The following is a 17,031-nucleotide window of genomic DNA, read 5'->3' as shown; positions in this document are numbered from 1 at the left end:
TCTTGATTCTAAGAGCTGATTACCCAAAACAGAAACTTGTCTGTGCTTAAGTACATGGCACTTACTTTCTTGCTGCATATTCCTCAAGCACATATCTTGTCTGAATGTTGCGATAGGACTGATCAAAGTGCTTGTGCCTCCTCTGGTAAAATGGCACTGCTACTGAAGACATTCTTCTGCTCTTACCACCAGTAATTCCTGCAGAGAGTGAATGTAGCAGCAAATTTAGCTACACACATATTTAGCCACATAYTTCACACAATTTGCTTTGATAATTTTTGGTATGTAGACACGTGTGTGAACATGTAGAAATAAAATTGCATCAATTTGTGACAAATAGAGCCATCAGTCACCCAGAYGGGTATCGCAGGTTGTATCCAATCAGTCATAAAGTGTGAGCTATGGAATCATTGATGATAGCASTAAAAGATATTTCACTAGATCGTTTTTCCCCTTCTTTGCAGATGTCATTTAATGCCTCCACACAAATTTCCAGGGATGGAAATTTGACAGGTTTTTGGCTATTGTTAGACATTTCAGCTCTTTGCTCTTCAAACCTTTCACTTTTTCCATTTTGGCAATTTATGCTCTCTATTTTTTGTCCAATTCACCATGACAACAAATAGATTATATTCAACCACTTTTGCAGCAGCCTGTTGAAGATTTTATTTACTTTTCTTTCCTGCTCTCTTGTTTAAATTCATGCTCATGCAATTTTTTCTCATKGGTTATTTTTTCTGGACTGTCAGTCATTCTGCTTGCCTTCTTAAGGACTTCTTCCAAAGCATGGCATAGTTTTTGATCACATTTTTGATTTGGACAGAAGGTTCTAAGAAACATTCAGGGTGCTCCCAGAAGCARTGTGGGGGACAAGAGCATGTTTACCACTGAGTTAGAATTAAACAGATTCCCAACCACATCATTAAAATAATAAGGAGACGTCTAACATCCCTTTGTGCTCRTTAGAAATATGATGACAACTTCTTGAAAAAGTGAAGAATATCACCAGCCATGTCTGAACAGGTGCCAGCTTGTGTAACTGCAGTCTGGGTTGGACATGGGGTCCCTGCTCCTGTGCCATTTGGCCCAAATAGTGGTGAGGGATCCCAGTTGAACTGCCAAAACCTCCCCTACAAGACACCTACACTTCAGTGAAAACAGAAGCAAGATCCCAATATAAGTCTACGAAGATTTAGTCAGGCAAATTACTGCAGTAACACCAATACCCCACTAAAAGCTAAGGGGAGCGTCCCTGTGGTTTGTGCTCCCCTGTAGGGTGCAGGCTGCCACCTCTGCTCCAGCATCCAGGGCACAGGCTGAGGCACGGCCCCAGATCCACCTCAGGCCACCCATGGCAGGTGAAGCAACACCAGTTCATCCACATTAAAGAATCACATTAAAAGCGTGTCAGGGTCCTGAGGAAAACAGTGCTTCTGATTGTCCCTGCCCAGCCTCCTCCAGAGCTGCTCCTACCTGCCCAYATCCCAGGACCTTATGTCAGCCCAAACCCTAACCTTAACCCTAATCCTGCCCCAGAAATAACACATCAGACCCAGACTCCAGCTCCCCACAACCTGGCTCTGCCTGGACAGGGACCCTGCCAAGAAGAACCTGCCTCACATCTCACCAAACATCCACATTTGTAACAAAAAGTCACATAAATAAGCAGCTTCATGATGTGTATAAAATGAAAGCTCAAAGGGATTTGAAAAGAAATCTTATAAACTCATTTAGATAAAATATTCAACAAGGTAAAATTAYAGTATATACCACATTTCCAGTATATGGTATTTACCAAAAAAAGAAAATGGTATTAATTGATTAAGTAGAGTAAAAAACTGTAACTATATCTGATTGTTACTTGCAGATAGTCAAGAGCAGAATCAGSAGTTCCCAAATCATTATGTTCTCATATCAGCTACTTTTACTTTTCCAAGAAAAAGTACAGAGAAAAGAKTGGGTATATTTAATAGAAGTCACATCTTATTTTACAAAGTTCTGAGTTATAAAGAGATTTTTACAATTTATTGTCTCACAGTTGCATCTTCTGCATAACTTAGAGTTACCTTTTCAATCCTTTTCCAAGAGGTATGAGAACGACAAGTCACATGTGCAGGAATGAGAGCTTTAGGCAAAACACCAGACACTGCAAGATAAAAATTAAACAGGTTTACAGCATTACTRTGGGGCATTAAAGAAATATATTGCTTCAGTTCTAGAGGAATAAGAAAATTAGCAGGACCCAAGTTACTTCAGCACCTCAGAGAGATGCTGGCTCAGTAAGATGCCCTCATACAACGCTGAGATGACATGGACCCCTCACAGACCTATTAACTCACCATATGACACAATGTCTTGGATACATGAGCAGAGCTGCACAGACCCACGAGCAGCCTTGGCTTACCCTAATTTTGATATCTGTACATCATGTGATGCTACACMTGAAGACATCGAGCACTGGATCTCTTCTTGCTGTCTATCTCTGTGACATTGGATTTCCACCTTAGTTCATAGAGTAACTGGACAATTTGAGGTATAATGTTTCTTTTTTTTTTATTATTTTTAATTAGCCTTTTTGCCTAAATGAAGGTGAAAAGGGCAAATACGCAGATCAAACTCACTCCACTGTTAAGTGCTACACGTTTACATGTAGCCAAGTTAAATGATTKTGTGAATTTATCAGCATGCAGTGTGCATGTTGCTATGTATATAACTCACACTGAGGTCCACTTTAGAAGGATTGCAGAGTAATGCCCATTTATCTGGAAAGATCACAGTCTGAATTACTTTCATTTTTGAGTGAGGAGAAAACACCATTGTCATTTACACTCCAGCCTTTTCCACCAAATGTAAAACTTACATCTTAATTAGCACATCTTTTTCTATGTGACAGCACTCAGGACTTCTCAAAATTTGGGTTCAGATGTTTTTCACATTTACCCAAATACCTTTAGTATAGAAGCAAGGGTAGCCATCCACTCACAGCCTGCATACCAGTGATTAACTGAGCTTGTTAGCAGCCACACTCACTCTGCCTTCTGTTAACACAGAGGGGAGCTGCCTGGCAACAATTCCAAATGTGATAATAATCATCAGTTAWTTATAATGATGTTTTCAGAGTATGTATTTAACAGTTAACAGCGCTGCAAAGACTATCAGTATCTGATATTAAAGTATCAGAAGAGTAAAATCAAAGTCCCGCTGGAAAAGCAGCACATAGTGTATTGAACTCCTTATTAAAGAAGTTTATATTGTTTTTGTAGGAACAATATGTTGACTGTTTTCCCAGTTTTTCACTGATACACATTTGTATGAGATGTTTGGAATATATTCCTACATTTATACAACCCACCACTAATAGAGTTAGAGAACATGATAAGCAGATGACAGCTTAACCCCACAGAATTTATTGATTTAGGTGAACCAAAATTTTATTACTGGCAGTGTCTGGATACCTAGTTATACTGGTAAGTGAATTGGTAGAACTGACCYAAAAGTGAGAAGTGGACAAAATGGTAGAGAAATTGGGGGAAAAAATCCCAGTGGAAAATTGAGAATTGAACAACGACTAAAAACATGAGCCTAGAGAAAGACGAATGAATTATCTAAATTATCATAACAAATTAAAAAGCAAATCTCAGGTTTTATTCACCAAGTTCTACTGCAAGAATTATGGAGACCTTGCTGAAACACATGGCCTGTGTGTCGTAAACAATCTTTGAATTTCATCCATGCAGATCCTATTAACAACCCTGRATTTCAAGAAAAAGACCTGGAGTTACAGGAAAAAGATTTTCCTAAAACATTTGGTGTCTCATCTGACCTTTACATTTGTTAGTGCAAAGTAGCACCATTGTGTAGCACTAAAGGAGTAGCACTACTTTATTACTATTATTATTGCTATTCTTATTTATTTCTATTACTGTAAATGTAGGAGACATCTAAAGGACCTAAAGTGCACTCATTTATGTGCTGTACAAACCACTCAGAAGATTCTTAAACCCAAAGAAAAATATTACGTCAGCCAAAATACCCTTAAGGATTAATGACATAAGCCACAGGTAAATTAGACTATTCAAATCAGTTTACATAAATATACATTTCCTCATGCTTTGTAGCAYGTATAGAACAATTTTTACTTGCCCGTGAGTAAAAGGCCGAGTTCCCAGGCCAGGATATTCATAGTTTTGTGACACAGTAATACTGATCTGAATAGAAAGCYATAATCTAGGACCACATGACAAGGGGACACATTCTTGAGCAGAGAAGCCAAGGTTCTGATATAAACATTGTTAGTTTGATAAGTGAGTTAATTTAAGATTTAAAGGACAAGCAGTAAATTGTAGCATGATCATTTACACAGCCTCAGAGAGCAGGCACACAACCAACTAAATTGATGGATGGCTTGACAAATGCCATGGGGAGAACACGGCTGCCCTCACCATAGATAGACAGCTCACATTCCCAGATTCAGAGCGCTCGTGTCATGAGCCATGCACTGTACAGTATGTATTTTCTCAGCCTGACCTGCCAGTGCTATACCATGCAACATGCACTTTCTGTGCTCCTCTCTGTCCCTGGTCACCTGCAGAAGTGCCAAAAATTATTCACGAGTTCTTGCCTGTACTTACACAGCCAAAAATATCTTTGACCATTTGCACTGACTTGAGGGGCGGTACTGTTTTTTCCCATGACTTAGACATTTTTTCCTCTACCTGTCTGTAGTTCTTCTCGCTGTTGTCCATGTTGTTCAAAGCTGAGTGTTTTCAGAAAGCTGTCAACTTATACTTTTATGGTTCAAAAAAGCCCCTGATAGACAACTGATAAAATATATTTAAATCCATATCATCTGCGTACCAGAGTGGAAAAAAAAAAAAAAAAAAAAAAAAAAAAAAAAAAAAAAAAAAAGAAAAAGAAAAAAAAGGAAAAAACCCATATTCTATTCATTGGTTGCTCCTAATGAGCAGTATAAAAAATTACCATATTGCCTCAAAAAATATGTGATCTTTTCCAGATGGTTATATCCATGCTGTAGAGATTGTAGACTTAATAACATATTAGCTTTTCCCCCAGAAACTGACTTTGGTGGAAATCTTGTAAAACCAYCATGAATATTATGTAACTCATAGAYGCTACAGTCTAAACAGAATGGGAGGTAAAAAATCTGGTCAAAACTTCTCCATTTGGATAATAAACTAATTTGATAAAAAACTGATTTGATAAAAATTCTAGTATGCCACTCCAGTCTATCATCTCTGTACATTTGTGTATATTTAGAACTTCCACTGAAAATTGTGTTTATTAAAAGTATGAACTTTAAAACCAACTCAAATATACCGTCATTTTAAGGTGGTTAAATCCTTCCCATTGAAGAGCTTGTTCAGTCTGCATAGGAATTTAGTTTTASCTTTTTTGACAAGGGAACAAAAATGCTCATATTTTCTCTTTTATTTTTTAAGCATATGGAATTCTTATTTGCTTACTCTGCTGAATTCCAGACATTATTCAGCAAGCTAAAAGACTTCTTGTCTTTCCTTTCCAATGTCTTTAGCTGCATAATAGTTGGTCTTATGTTTTACTGATCACACCTCCTTTTTTATGGGAATCATATTTTCCTAATTTCACCAATTGGTTTTAAACAGATTCATATAATCYCCAGAACTGCATGCATTATTTTTGTTGTTAAACATAAAGTTAGAGTTCTCTCCTTTATTTCTGTTTATCTGAATATCCAGCAAAGCAACATTTTCAAGCAGATGMCTGTACCAGCCATAACAGATGTGTCTATCATTTTTACTAATTTCACATGCTTTGAATGAGAAGACTTTCAACATTTCACAGCATCAAATGATACTGTTTTCAACAATATACAGGTTGATTCAGCAATTTAATACAATCATTTGGCTACAGCACATCTATGATTAGTTAGAATGAACTCATTGACTCTGTAATAGTCCCTGAATGGCTTGCTTCACCCTCCAGCCAGAACAGTTAGTGTGGAGTAATTTGAAAGATGGCATGGGTGGCCATGGTCATATCCACAACCCCTTATGAGGAGGTTTGCTCTGAGGAGGTAAAGAGCAGGCAGAGTCATGGGTACCAGCAAGGCAATTGTTGTGGAGGGGAMAACCAATTCCTGTATTTTAGCAAATTTGGATTTTCTATTAGTCTCATGAAGGAAATAAGTGAAAGCTTCCAAACTGACTTTCCTTCCATATCCCTACTAGAAGCTGAATGCATATATTCCAGAAAGGCTACTAATATGGATGTTAGCTTATGAATTCATGATCAAACAAGACTGGGAATGAAATGAGACTAAATTTGTTCACATTGACCTGAACTCTTGCCATCTTAACATTCCAAATGCACAGAGTTCCAACATATTCTGATAACGTTTGAAGATTTCCTTTCACTTGGCAAGTGATTTACATCCCTTCAACTGGACAGCTAAMAATGACAGACAATGAAATGACAAAAGTGATTTCCCACCATCCCAACTTTCATTATCCTTCATTATGATACTTTCATTGGCTTGTAGGCATTATCAACACACAGGCATAATTTCAAGGGCATGAACATAATTTCCCAAGACTCTATCAGTGGTATTCAGCTGGAATTTTCATGTGGCATAGAACACATCACATAAATTAGCGCAACACAGACACCAGAAACACAGAACACAGCTTCTGGAACCATGTACATGAAAACATGGCAGACACAAAATAAAAGTAGATTTTTTTTTTTTTTTTACTTTTTGTTTTTGCCTAGCTACTTCCCATTCTTCCRAAGGCCAAATATTATGCCAGCTACTATAGGATTTTATGCTTAATTATTTAAGCACRGATTTCAGAGAARTTATACAGTATAAGCACACAAGAASGCAGCATTGCCAATATTTGTGCAATTGGAAAAGCATATATACAAACAGAGCTATAGATTTTTGTAATATAGTGCTTTAAATGCAGAAAAAAACAGAGGGAATGTAATAAAAAATAAAATCAGGGTGACTATGTGCAGGACAAAACAATCTGACTTTTTTTTTGTTTGTTTTTCTTTTCATAAAACAATTTTTGTCCTGCTTATTGCTTGCTTTCCCTGAGGGAAGTAATTTTTTTTGTTTTTACAGGAAAGCACCCAATCCTCTCCTACAAGCACTCTCCTTTGYTCCGTACAAGAAAAACATGTATGGAAAATGGACTTACCAAGGGATATAGAAAAACTGCAAAGCAGAGAGGAAGACCAGCCTTTCCCAGCTTAACAAACACTGCCTGAGGAAAAAAAAATAATTCCCCTCTCTAAAGGCTACTGYCCCTTCACTCCTATTTAAGGGCAGATGCAGTGCTATATTTAGAACTAGCCAAGTGATTCTCCCAAAACTGGGGTCAGCCTAACAGGCAATAAGGGTGTGATATACAGGCAGAAAAAAAGCATTAGCCTATACGCAGTTAAATATTATATTTTAATAAAACATAAAGCTCATTCCCTAAAAAAGCATTTGTTTGTGTTAAAAGTGGTGTTTCTTTTTCCAGCAACACCAAGCACATGGGAAGCAATTTAATGTCAGAAAAGAGTTTCAATTTTTTATTTACAAAAGTTTGAAGTTTTAAAATTATCAGTAACTTAGAAGACAAGTGAGAAGACGTAAACTCCCCAATATTACTGGTAGAGACATGTTGGTGCTTCAGGCTGTAAAATGAGCCTCCCCATTGCTTCCTTAAGAGTTCCTTGGATTTGAAAATGTCTGCAACAAATGAAGGCATATTATACTAGTTGTATAAAACCCCTATTATTTTCTTCTCTATACAGTCACCAGTCAAACTGAGAGAGATTTATCTATGTCTTGTASGTAAAATAAGAAGAATTTAATATGCATAGAGGAATAAAAATGCAGAGAAAGAAATAGAGCCAAAGGATTCAATTCCGTGAGACCCTGGTGGTCCCTGATGGTTTCTGATTATCACCAACTAAAATGGGTATTTACTGCCTGCAGGGCTCCTGGTTTTCTACCCAGAAGCTCCAAGGCACCACTGTGGTGGCTCTGACGTGTCCAGATACCATGGGGTAGCAGCACTGGCTCTGCAGAGTGGTAGGTTTGGGGTCAGCCACTGTGCCCTGTTCTGGTKGTAACAACACCACAGGCATTGCACACATAAGGGGGAAGGGAAGGAAGGGAAGGACCTCTGACAAGGCTTTGTGGCAATCATGAATAATCAATAACACTCCTCATTCTGTCTGGAAATTGGACAAGTATGCCTGGGAAAACCTGGCTGTATGGCAAACCTAACCACATCTCACGACTTAGCCCATGATGACGCAAACAATCAGTGAGTCAGCGACATTAAAAAGYGCAGGGAATTCATTGCTCTTGAAATTATCTGAGAATAACAAGATCTATTTTCAATTTATTTATATAGAAATCCACTCACGGCCATAGTCACTAARAGACAATCTCTTCCACTGCTAGGCATGTGACATTTTGATACATGAACAATGTTCTTTCTAAGCAATGTGTTTTTCTTATGTGTGCATGCATGGGTAGCAGAGTAAGACGTGGAAAAGCTGTTAAACAACTGATTCTTATCCCATCTGCAGTATTCATCCAAGTTTCCTAAATAGCTCTGGTTAGGATCTTTCCTACTTTTGTATCATCTTGAGCTACCATTTGCTTGAAACAGACTTCTCCCTTCCTCCCATTGATCTTGAATTATAACTCAGTCTGACAGAATTAGATCTACAGAGACAGACACAGTGGAATGAGTGCATATGCCCTGAATGTAGATGTTGCTTCAGAAGCAGCTGTCAAAGTAATTAGCATGTAATAATCCAGAGCAAACCCACTTTACTTACCCAGCTCCATCTCTTCTCTCCTACTGAATTTTCCTGTGGGAGGCAAAAGGTCATTTTCCAGGAAAACTTTAAAGTTCTCACTGCATTCTGCTTCTCATTTCTAGTTCTATATTTGTTATCTCTACAGAAAGGGAGGCATTTACAGCCTGCTGTGTCTGCCTTTACACTTGAGCACTCTTCTATTTTAAGTTTTCTTCAGGGTGTGGTTGGATGACCAAAATATAGAAGTGCATCCTAAGAGCAGTGGGAAAAATGCCAAAGGCAAGAACAAGCCCTGTAGGGGGGACAGTCCCAGATTGTGTCCCACAAAGACAATAAGTAAATTCCCCTTCTYTTCACAGATATTACAAAATAGGATAGAAGGGAAAACTGCAAAACTGTTATTCACAGTGGTGAAATAAAGCAGCAAAGCACCAAAAATTATCCAGCATATTAACTATTAAATAACTTATATTATATTCCTACTTCCTCCCTAACACAGAAGGTGCCTTCTCCCAATCCCTCCACTTCCCAAACAGAAGTTCCTCCCTAAAAGAACTTTTCTAAAGCAGAGATTTAACAGGGTATCAAAAGGATTATTCAAGCACTTAAAACTGAGCATGTGCTAAAATCCTTTTGTGAATGTGTTATTTTAGAATTACTTCTTTATCTGATACCAGTCCCTTGATGTGTGTTGCTTAATTGATGCAAGCCCAAGAAATAGCTCAACTACTCCAGCAATGTGGAAGACAAAGAACTGAAATGGAGCTCAGGAAAAAGTGTCAGCTTTTTAGTTATTGCATTGAGCACCACCAAAACAGTAATGAAATTAAATGTAATGGTGGTAGAAGAGGYATGTTTTTAGCCTATAAGGGTGCCTTAAGAGTGGCCTTGTGCATTTGTCTTTCTCCAGTTCCAAGAAAGTCTAATTCATCTTGTCAAGTCCAGCTTTGTTAATATGTTAATTCTTGATTTCTTCAAATGTTTTTTGCACATTTATAGCTTCATAAAAATTAAAAGGTTGGTAACTAACTATCTATGAGGTTCCTCATCTCTGCAGCAGTCCGAATTATTCACACAGTCCTGTGGTGAGGTTTCTAAAGTCATGCTAGAACAATGGATACCAGAGATCTTAGAGCAATCTTTCTTCACAGTTACCCAGGTCCCAGCATCTCCCTTGGCATCACAAATTAAAGACAAAACAATGCATGCAAATTTAACCACATGAATAATAAATCATGTTCTTTCCTCAATTTGTGCCATGGTCAGAAGTTCAGAATTATCAGGTATGGGCTGCACAAACGAACCCAATAGAATGTGTCTCATTCAGAAGAGAATACCACCACCTGAAGGACTGAACTCAAAACACCTTCAGAGACAGTGCACCTGCTCATGAAGATTAGGTAGCAAGAGAGCATAAAAGATGCACTTGACTGCTGACAGCACTGTAAATGTGCAGTTGAGCACAAATCCCCAAGGGACGTGCACCTTACTGCATCTTTCAGGTGAGGAGAGAACAAATTAATACCAGTGTCTAAGAAGTTTAAGCACTTCTCTCTCTACCTCTTCTTTTCCCTTTATTTTCATTTTTTTTTCTTGATGCATTTTATCTTTTTCTATTCTTCTATTAGAACTTCCTGATTTTCCTTTTCAGAGCCCAACCTGCAAGTACTTTAAGGCTGGCTACATGCAGCTGAAAACTGACAAAACCTGAAACTACCCTTTCTAGAAAGGAGACTAGGTTGTGGGAAGATGAGACCAGAGAAGAGTTGAGGCATTTGAAGGAGGAAGAGGAGGAAAATGCACTTCCCACTAAGGGAAGGCTGTACAACTCCCTAGAGAGAGGAAAACGGCAGCTGAAGGAAAGAAAACAAAACTGCAGCAACAACAACAACAAAATCCCCACACTTGCTGGAAGATGTTTTAAACAGCCAGACAAGGATTTTCAATTAGCAGTYCATCAGAGCTAGGCTGAACTACATTCAGAATATCAAACAATTTTAACACGAGTCTTCAAACAAACTTTAAAATACCTGAGTATACAAAACACTGGGATTTTTTTCCTGCAGCATAAGATAAAGTGAATCTCTTAGTAAATATCCTCGATTATATCTAAGAAGACAAATACACCACTGAGTTACAGCAAGTCAATTATTTGTTAAGACATCTGAACACTAAGTGTTCCACTGCTGACCAAGAAGCCACTCTAGAGCACATCAGTCAGTGCTGAGGTTTAACTGACTCAGAAAAGCTCACATTCATATCCTTCTTGATTTAATATCAGCTCAGTGGCATCTCTTCACTTACCTTTACAATGGGATCTGTTTTTCAGCCAAGTGCAAAGACAAGGACCATAAATACGTTTTTTTTCTCACCCTGGTGTATTTATTCCAGTGTCACACAGTACACGTGGCAGACACCTGCTGCAGCAACAGCTCTCTTTATCAACTAACCCCAAATCATCAACAGCAGATTAAATCTAGAGAGAACCACAGTATCTACATACAGGATACACATCAGACAAACACAGACAACTGAGACACAGAATCACAGAATCTTTGAGGTTGGAAGGGACCTCTGAAGRTCATCTTATCCAGCCCATTCTCAAACAAAGCTATTTAGAGCTGGTTGGTGATCAGGCACWGGGCTCAGTCAGATAAGCATACTTTATATTCCATCAGCCCCTTTTATAGGCCTTTCTAGGTGATCCTCTCTTTGTTCTTCTGATTTCTTCCCCTAAACATTTCTTCATCATTTTATGCAGATYGACCAATTCTGACACCTCTGGTCCAGCACTCAGGATCTTCACCCACCCCATCCCAACACCTCCAGGTAAAATCTTCTCACACTCACACATCCTTACACTTATAATGTGGAAATTATCTGCTCCTGTTTCACAGAGGAAAAGGAGAAGGAAAGGAATACCTAACAGCTCACACAGCAGATCACCTGCATGATGAGTCCAGTGTGAGACCTGAAGTGAAAACCTCAAACGGTATCAAGTTCAGACATATCCCTCTACTCAAGGTCAGTGAACTCTGTATGGCATATCCAACAGTTCCTGTCACTGAAAGCTGGGATGTGTATGTCCCATGCCACACATGATATACTGCCTGACAAATTTGATCAGTCCTACTTTAGAATAATGAGCTTTTACTATATTCCTGGGAGGTAACCCTCATTAGAAAAACTAYTTTTTTTTTATTTCAGGAGTAAATTACTTACATCCACAACAGCTCAAAGGAATGGAGATCTGACAAGATTTCACTGTTAATGAGCAAGAACTATTGCAAATGCAGACCAGGCACAATTTTCTTAAAGAGTAATATCAGTTGGGCCCRTTAATTCATGTTCCTCACTATTGCTGAATACCTTTTATTTCATAGTTGCTATAGAAAAAGGAATGAGTTTACAATAGGTAGGTCAAACAAGAAGAGTGTTAAGACTAGTGGTCTCAGGCAGGCCTAAATTTACACTGTTTTGATAGATTTTCACATTTTTAGTAAGAACAAAGGAATAAAACGGTGTTTAGCAGAAGTGTTAATGTACCACAGTGATTCTTTTCCAATTACTCAGTAGTCTCTTCTCCAGATCTTCAAGAGCAATGCCACAGTGAATAAAACAAAGCAGYATTTCATTACAGGAGACATACTGAAGAGACCTACTTCATTATTTCATCCCAGTCTCCAGCAACTGTTTCTGTCCATGGTCTGTATTCTGGTGTTTCAGACCAAGCTACATTTGGAAGTCATCAGCTCTCTCCATTCCTGCTACTGCTCCTCCTATACAGCTGCAAGTGTTCCTGATGGGAAGGTTTTGCTGAATTTTTTGTCCAAGACATTTAGCTGATTGTTTAATCTTTTCACTCTTTGACATTCAGTTGTCATTAAATCAGTCATCCACTAGTGAACTTGACTCATTTGACTTAGCATCAAAGACTCATTTAATTTCAAAGGGTGYTTTTACGCAAATAAAAACGTTATCCAATGTTCACATTAAAACACAACTTAGAAAAGACATTCCTAATTTTTGGGGTTTCTTTTCATAATTCATCTAGAATATGATGCTAGAAGGAGCATGTATGTTTCACATTCTGGCTTGCTGAGTATTCCTCTGCAACTGTATTTAATCAAGGTAATTTTTGCATTACTGACTGAAAAATTCATGGATAGAAGTAAATATATTTTGATTTCTACCTTACYGATATCTGAATCAAACCATTTTTCTATTATTCTTAACTTTAATGTGAGATAGTTGWGTGTTCCAGATAACTGGCTGCTTGAGACAGCAGCAAAATTTTGGCACCACCTGTTTCTTTTATTCTGATTTCCTACTTCAATTAGGCAGMATTAGGTATCCCTCTGGTATCTACTGTAACATATCCTAAATAAAAGGTAGGCAGATTCAGAGAGCCACAAGACCAAAGCAGGCTTTCATCCAACTTCATAAATATCTCRAGGCTCACGTCACATCAGAACGGCACAGAATGTAAAGCTTTGAATGCTTAGGACAGCTGTCCTCCTTCCCTGCCTCCGTGGCCTTTCTGATTACACTTGTACCCAACCCCATCCACTGGCAGTCTTTTCCGAGTGACACAAATACTGCAGCAGCCCAGGAGATGAGAAAGTCTCAAGCTGAGTGTTGTCGTCAAGATGTCTGGGTATTTACRACAGGACAACAACAGCAATATCACAACATCACAGAAACCATTGGCGTAGCCTAGGACACCTCAGTGAGTGACAGATCTTTGTTCCTTCCCTGACAAAGGGACCCAAATCAGCCGCTTGGAGTTTCCAATGCATGGGAATTCTTGGCTGGAACRCTATAGTTTGAGGCCAGAGTATCATAATCATCACTGACTTATTAATACCTCAGAGTCTATTCAGTTGTGTTGGCTGCTTTTGTGCAGTGACACCACGCAATTGATAAAACATATGGTCAAAACAACAGCTAGCTGAAGTATTTGTACTATAAAAGGAAATATGTCTCAATTTGGATATATCCAGGGATTAATCCTTACTTATTGCTCACACTTTTCACCAGCTSTTAATTATATTTAGTGTAAAATAATGTGCCTTTCTTCTAGAGTTGAAATTCACCTAGCATTACCTTCCATCCAGTAGCTTTTAACCGCTTCTCAGATTTAAAAAACACTGTATTTTCTTCCTCTGAAGGTGCTCACATACTTACCTTCAAACTTCACCTTCCCACTGCTATTGCACTACAATAGAATATTGGTTTGTGACTAAAAGACAGAATATTGGTTTGTGACTGTATGCTGGTGGTGTAGCCTGCTAGCACAAAGCAGTCAGGACTTCTGTGAACAAGGCAGAAAAAACCCAAAGAATTAAAACAAGTTTGGGGTTTGGATCTTTATATGATTGTAATTTTCCAGATGGGGAAAAAAAGAGAATGATTCTTTAAAGATATTGCAAGCAGTCAATGAAGCAACAAGGAAATTGGCACTGTATGTTGACATAATAGTGGATAGCCAGCCAGAGATGAGACAGATATAGATCATGGCAAATATTAAGCAATAGAAGTAGTTTGCAGTGATACCTTACCAGCAGTGTGCTCTTATACTTTTCTCCAACTCTTTATTATATTTAATGTAAAATAATTGTGCTGCTTTTTCTAGAGTTGAAATTTGCCCATCATTACCTTCCATGCAGTACTTCATATCAGAGCAGCAGYATGAACTTGCCAGCAGTGTGCCTTTCTGGCCAAGAAGGCCAATAATATCCAGGGGTGTATCAGRAAGAGCATTGCCAGCAGGTCAACAGAGGCAATCCCACCCCTTTGCTCAGCCCTTGAGAGGCCACGTCTGGAGTGCTGTGTCCAGKTCTGGGCTCCTCAGGACAAGAGAACCATGCAGCCCCTGGAGCAGYTCCAGTAGAGGGCTATTAAAATGATTAAGTGTCTGGAACATCTTGTACAAGGAAAGGCTRAGGGAGCTGGGTCTGTTCAGCCTTGAGAAGRGATGACTGRATGGCTACAGATATCTAAAGGGAGGTGTCAGAGGATGTTCCCGGGCTCTTCTTGTGGTGCCAAGCAATAGGATAAGAGGCAGTGGGCAGAAACTGACACACAGGAAGTTCCATCTGAATGTGAAGAACTTCTTTACTGTGTGGGTGACTGAGCACTGATGCACAGTGTTACTCCCATTCCTTTGGAAGTGTGACAGGAATTTCCTCATGTGCACATACCCTGAGAAACAACTGTTCCTCATGACAACCACACAGAAACAGCCCATTAACATTCCAGTCACAGGTAATACAAAGCAGCTCTCGCAATAGTTTGACTTCTGATTTGCTGTGYGCCTTGTTCATTATTATTTTTTGCWATTCCACCTCCTCCCACCTCCCCATGCCTCTCTTAATAATTCTCAAGAAAGAAAAGGGAGATGTCCAGATGTCCCAYTGCTAGTGCCAGCTAAGGGGATGAGACAATGACTAGGAAGAAAATGCCATCATCTCTCACCACTCGGACACATAATAAGCATGGTAATATATAACTTACCAACATAACTAATCATGACATCCAACAATCTTCTGATGGACCTCTCTACAGCCAAACTTGCTGCTGATGGAACTCACAGGCACTTGGACCAAGGTGGGTTAACGCTGATCCTGAAAGCAGCCCTCCACATCCAGCCCTTCTGAATTCACAGCTGCACAGRTACTATATTCCTGCCATAGAGGACTTGACCTGAAATTGGGTAGGAGGATGGAAATTACTCTGGGGAGCAGCACAACATATATATTTGCTTTGTTCTTTAAATGTTTCCTAGGGAGCTGCTATTTGCCCTAGGCAGGGCAAAGACACCAAATGTACCTCTAGGCCTGGTATAATAAAGTCATTCTTATGTTAAGACAACACTTCTGAAATATGCACCAGGGATCTTAAGGAGGAAAACGTCAAAGAATTCATCTGCATTCCAGAAGCTAATGCACATWTGTGTGGTGAATGTAATCGGTAGAAAGAAAATCAGAGAGAACAGAAAACAAGTAAGGAGGAAAGAGAGCATGTGTATGAAAGAGATCTGAAGAGGAATCAGGTATGATGATATCTTTCAAGGTAGATATATTACAGCTAAAGATCAACACCAAAGATCAACAACTTCCTCCAGGAAATAATTTAAATAGCAGTTATCCAAAGGCAAGACTGCCTGCAAAAGTTGTTTAAAATTAATATCCAGAATCACCTCACATTTCTTTAAAACATTCAGGGAAGTTTCATGGCTTCATAATTCTGGCCACTCTCCACAAGACTGCTGCTAGCATTTAATTTACCACACTTGGAAAAATTTTTATGTGCATTATTAAAATTTGCATATATGAGAATGACATGCCATGATGATGATTAAGGGATTAGAGAAACTGATATACCAGGAGGGGATGAGAAAGCTTGGCTCTTCTTCCTGGAGAAAAGAAATCTCAGGGGATTGTGTGAATGTGTATAGATACCTAAAGGGAGGGTGTAAAGAAGACAGAGACAGGCTCTTTTTAGTTGTGCCCAGGAATATGATGAGCTACAGATTGGCCCTGGGGGACTGAGCTGTGGCCATGGGCGGGGCAGGGGGAGGCTCTTATTAACTCCAAAATTACATTGGGAAGGAAAGTTGGTGCAAGCCTCCTCCACACCTGTGATTTCTCTTCAAACATATTGCATAGCATTGGCCATCAGTGAAACTGCTTCGATCAGGAAATGTCTGCTGTCTTCCTTACACCACAGAATGCAGCATTTGGTGAGTAAGGAAACCAAAATAACAGAGCAAGGTTTCCATGATATTTGCACTTAGACAACTGGCCCATTCAGATGTTGGACTTYATTTTAAAGCCTCATTTACTTCTGCAATATATTATGGCGCACAAGCTCCAGTTTCAAATAGGCAGCTTTCAGTGAGCATTATTTCAACATTGCAAATTATTCAAACTTCATGCTGCAATATGATAAASATTGAAGTTCATGTTAAATATAATRTTTATAGYATATTAAATATTAGCTTGCATTCAATAGAAATTACCTCTAGATAAGTACATCTGTAGATATGGAATTGCAAGAAAAGGCTCCTTAGGTCCAAGGAGGACTTTCAGGCCACAATGAAGGATAGATAGTATGTGGGTGCAGGGCCCAGCCTGTGCCATGKAGTTTGAGGAACAGATGAGAGGGCAGCCACGGGCCAGGAGAGTGCCTGGATGTGAG

General features: G+C 38.9%; 1 protein-coding gene across 1 annotated transcript in view; it reads right to left on the bottom strand.

Annotated features, from left to right (window-relative positions):
* The window catches only part of MYOM2 (myomesin 2), a 67,079-nt gene extending 66,889 nt beyond the window's left edge, over positions 1 to 190 (bottom strand). Inside the window, exon 1 of the mRNA XM_057372092.1 lies at positions 66 to 190. Within this exon, the coding sequence (XP_057228075.1) occupies positions 66 to 172 (107 nt within the window). The 5' untranslated portion in view covers positions 173 to 190. The remainder of the gene's footprint in view (positions 1 to 65) is intronic.
* Positions 191 to 17,031: the final 16,841 nt, after the last annotated feature.

Source organism: Malurus melanocephalus, unplaced genomic scaffold (genome assembly GCF_030028575.1).
Source record: "Malurus melanocephalus ecotype Western Australia unplaced genomic scaffold, MMel_1.1 scaffold_6, whole genome shotgun sequence".
Classification (NCBI taxonomy): domain Eukaryota; kingdom Metazoa; phylum Chordata; class Aves; order Passeriformes; family Maluridae; genus Malurus; species Malurus melanocephalus.
Note: the sequence above shows the minus strand (reverse complement) of the source record. Positions and strands in the feature narration are given on the sequence as shown.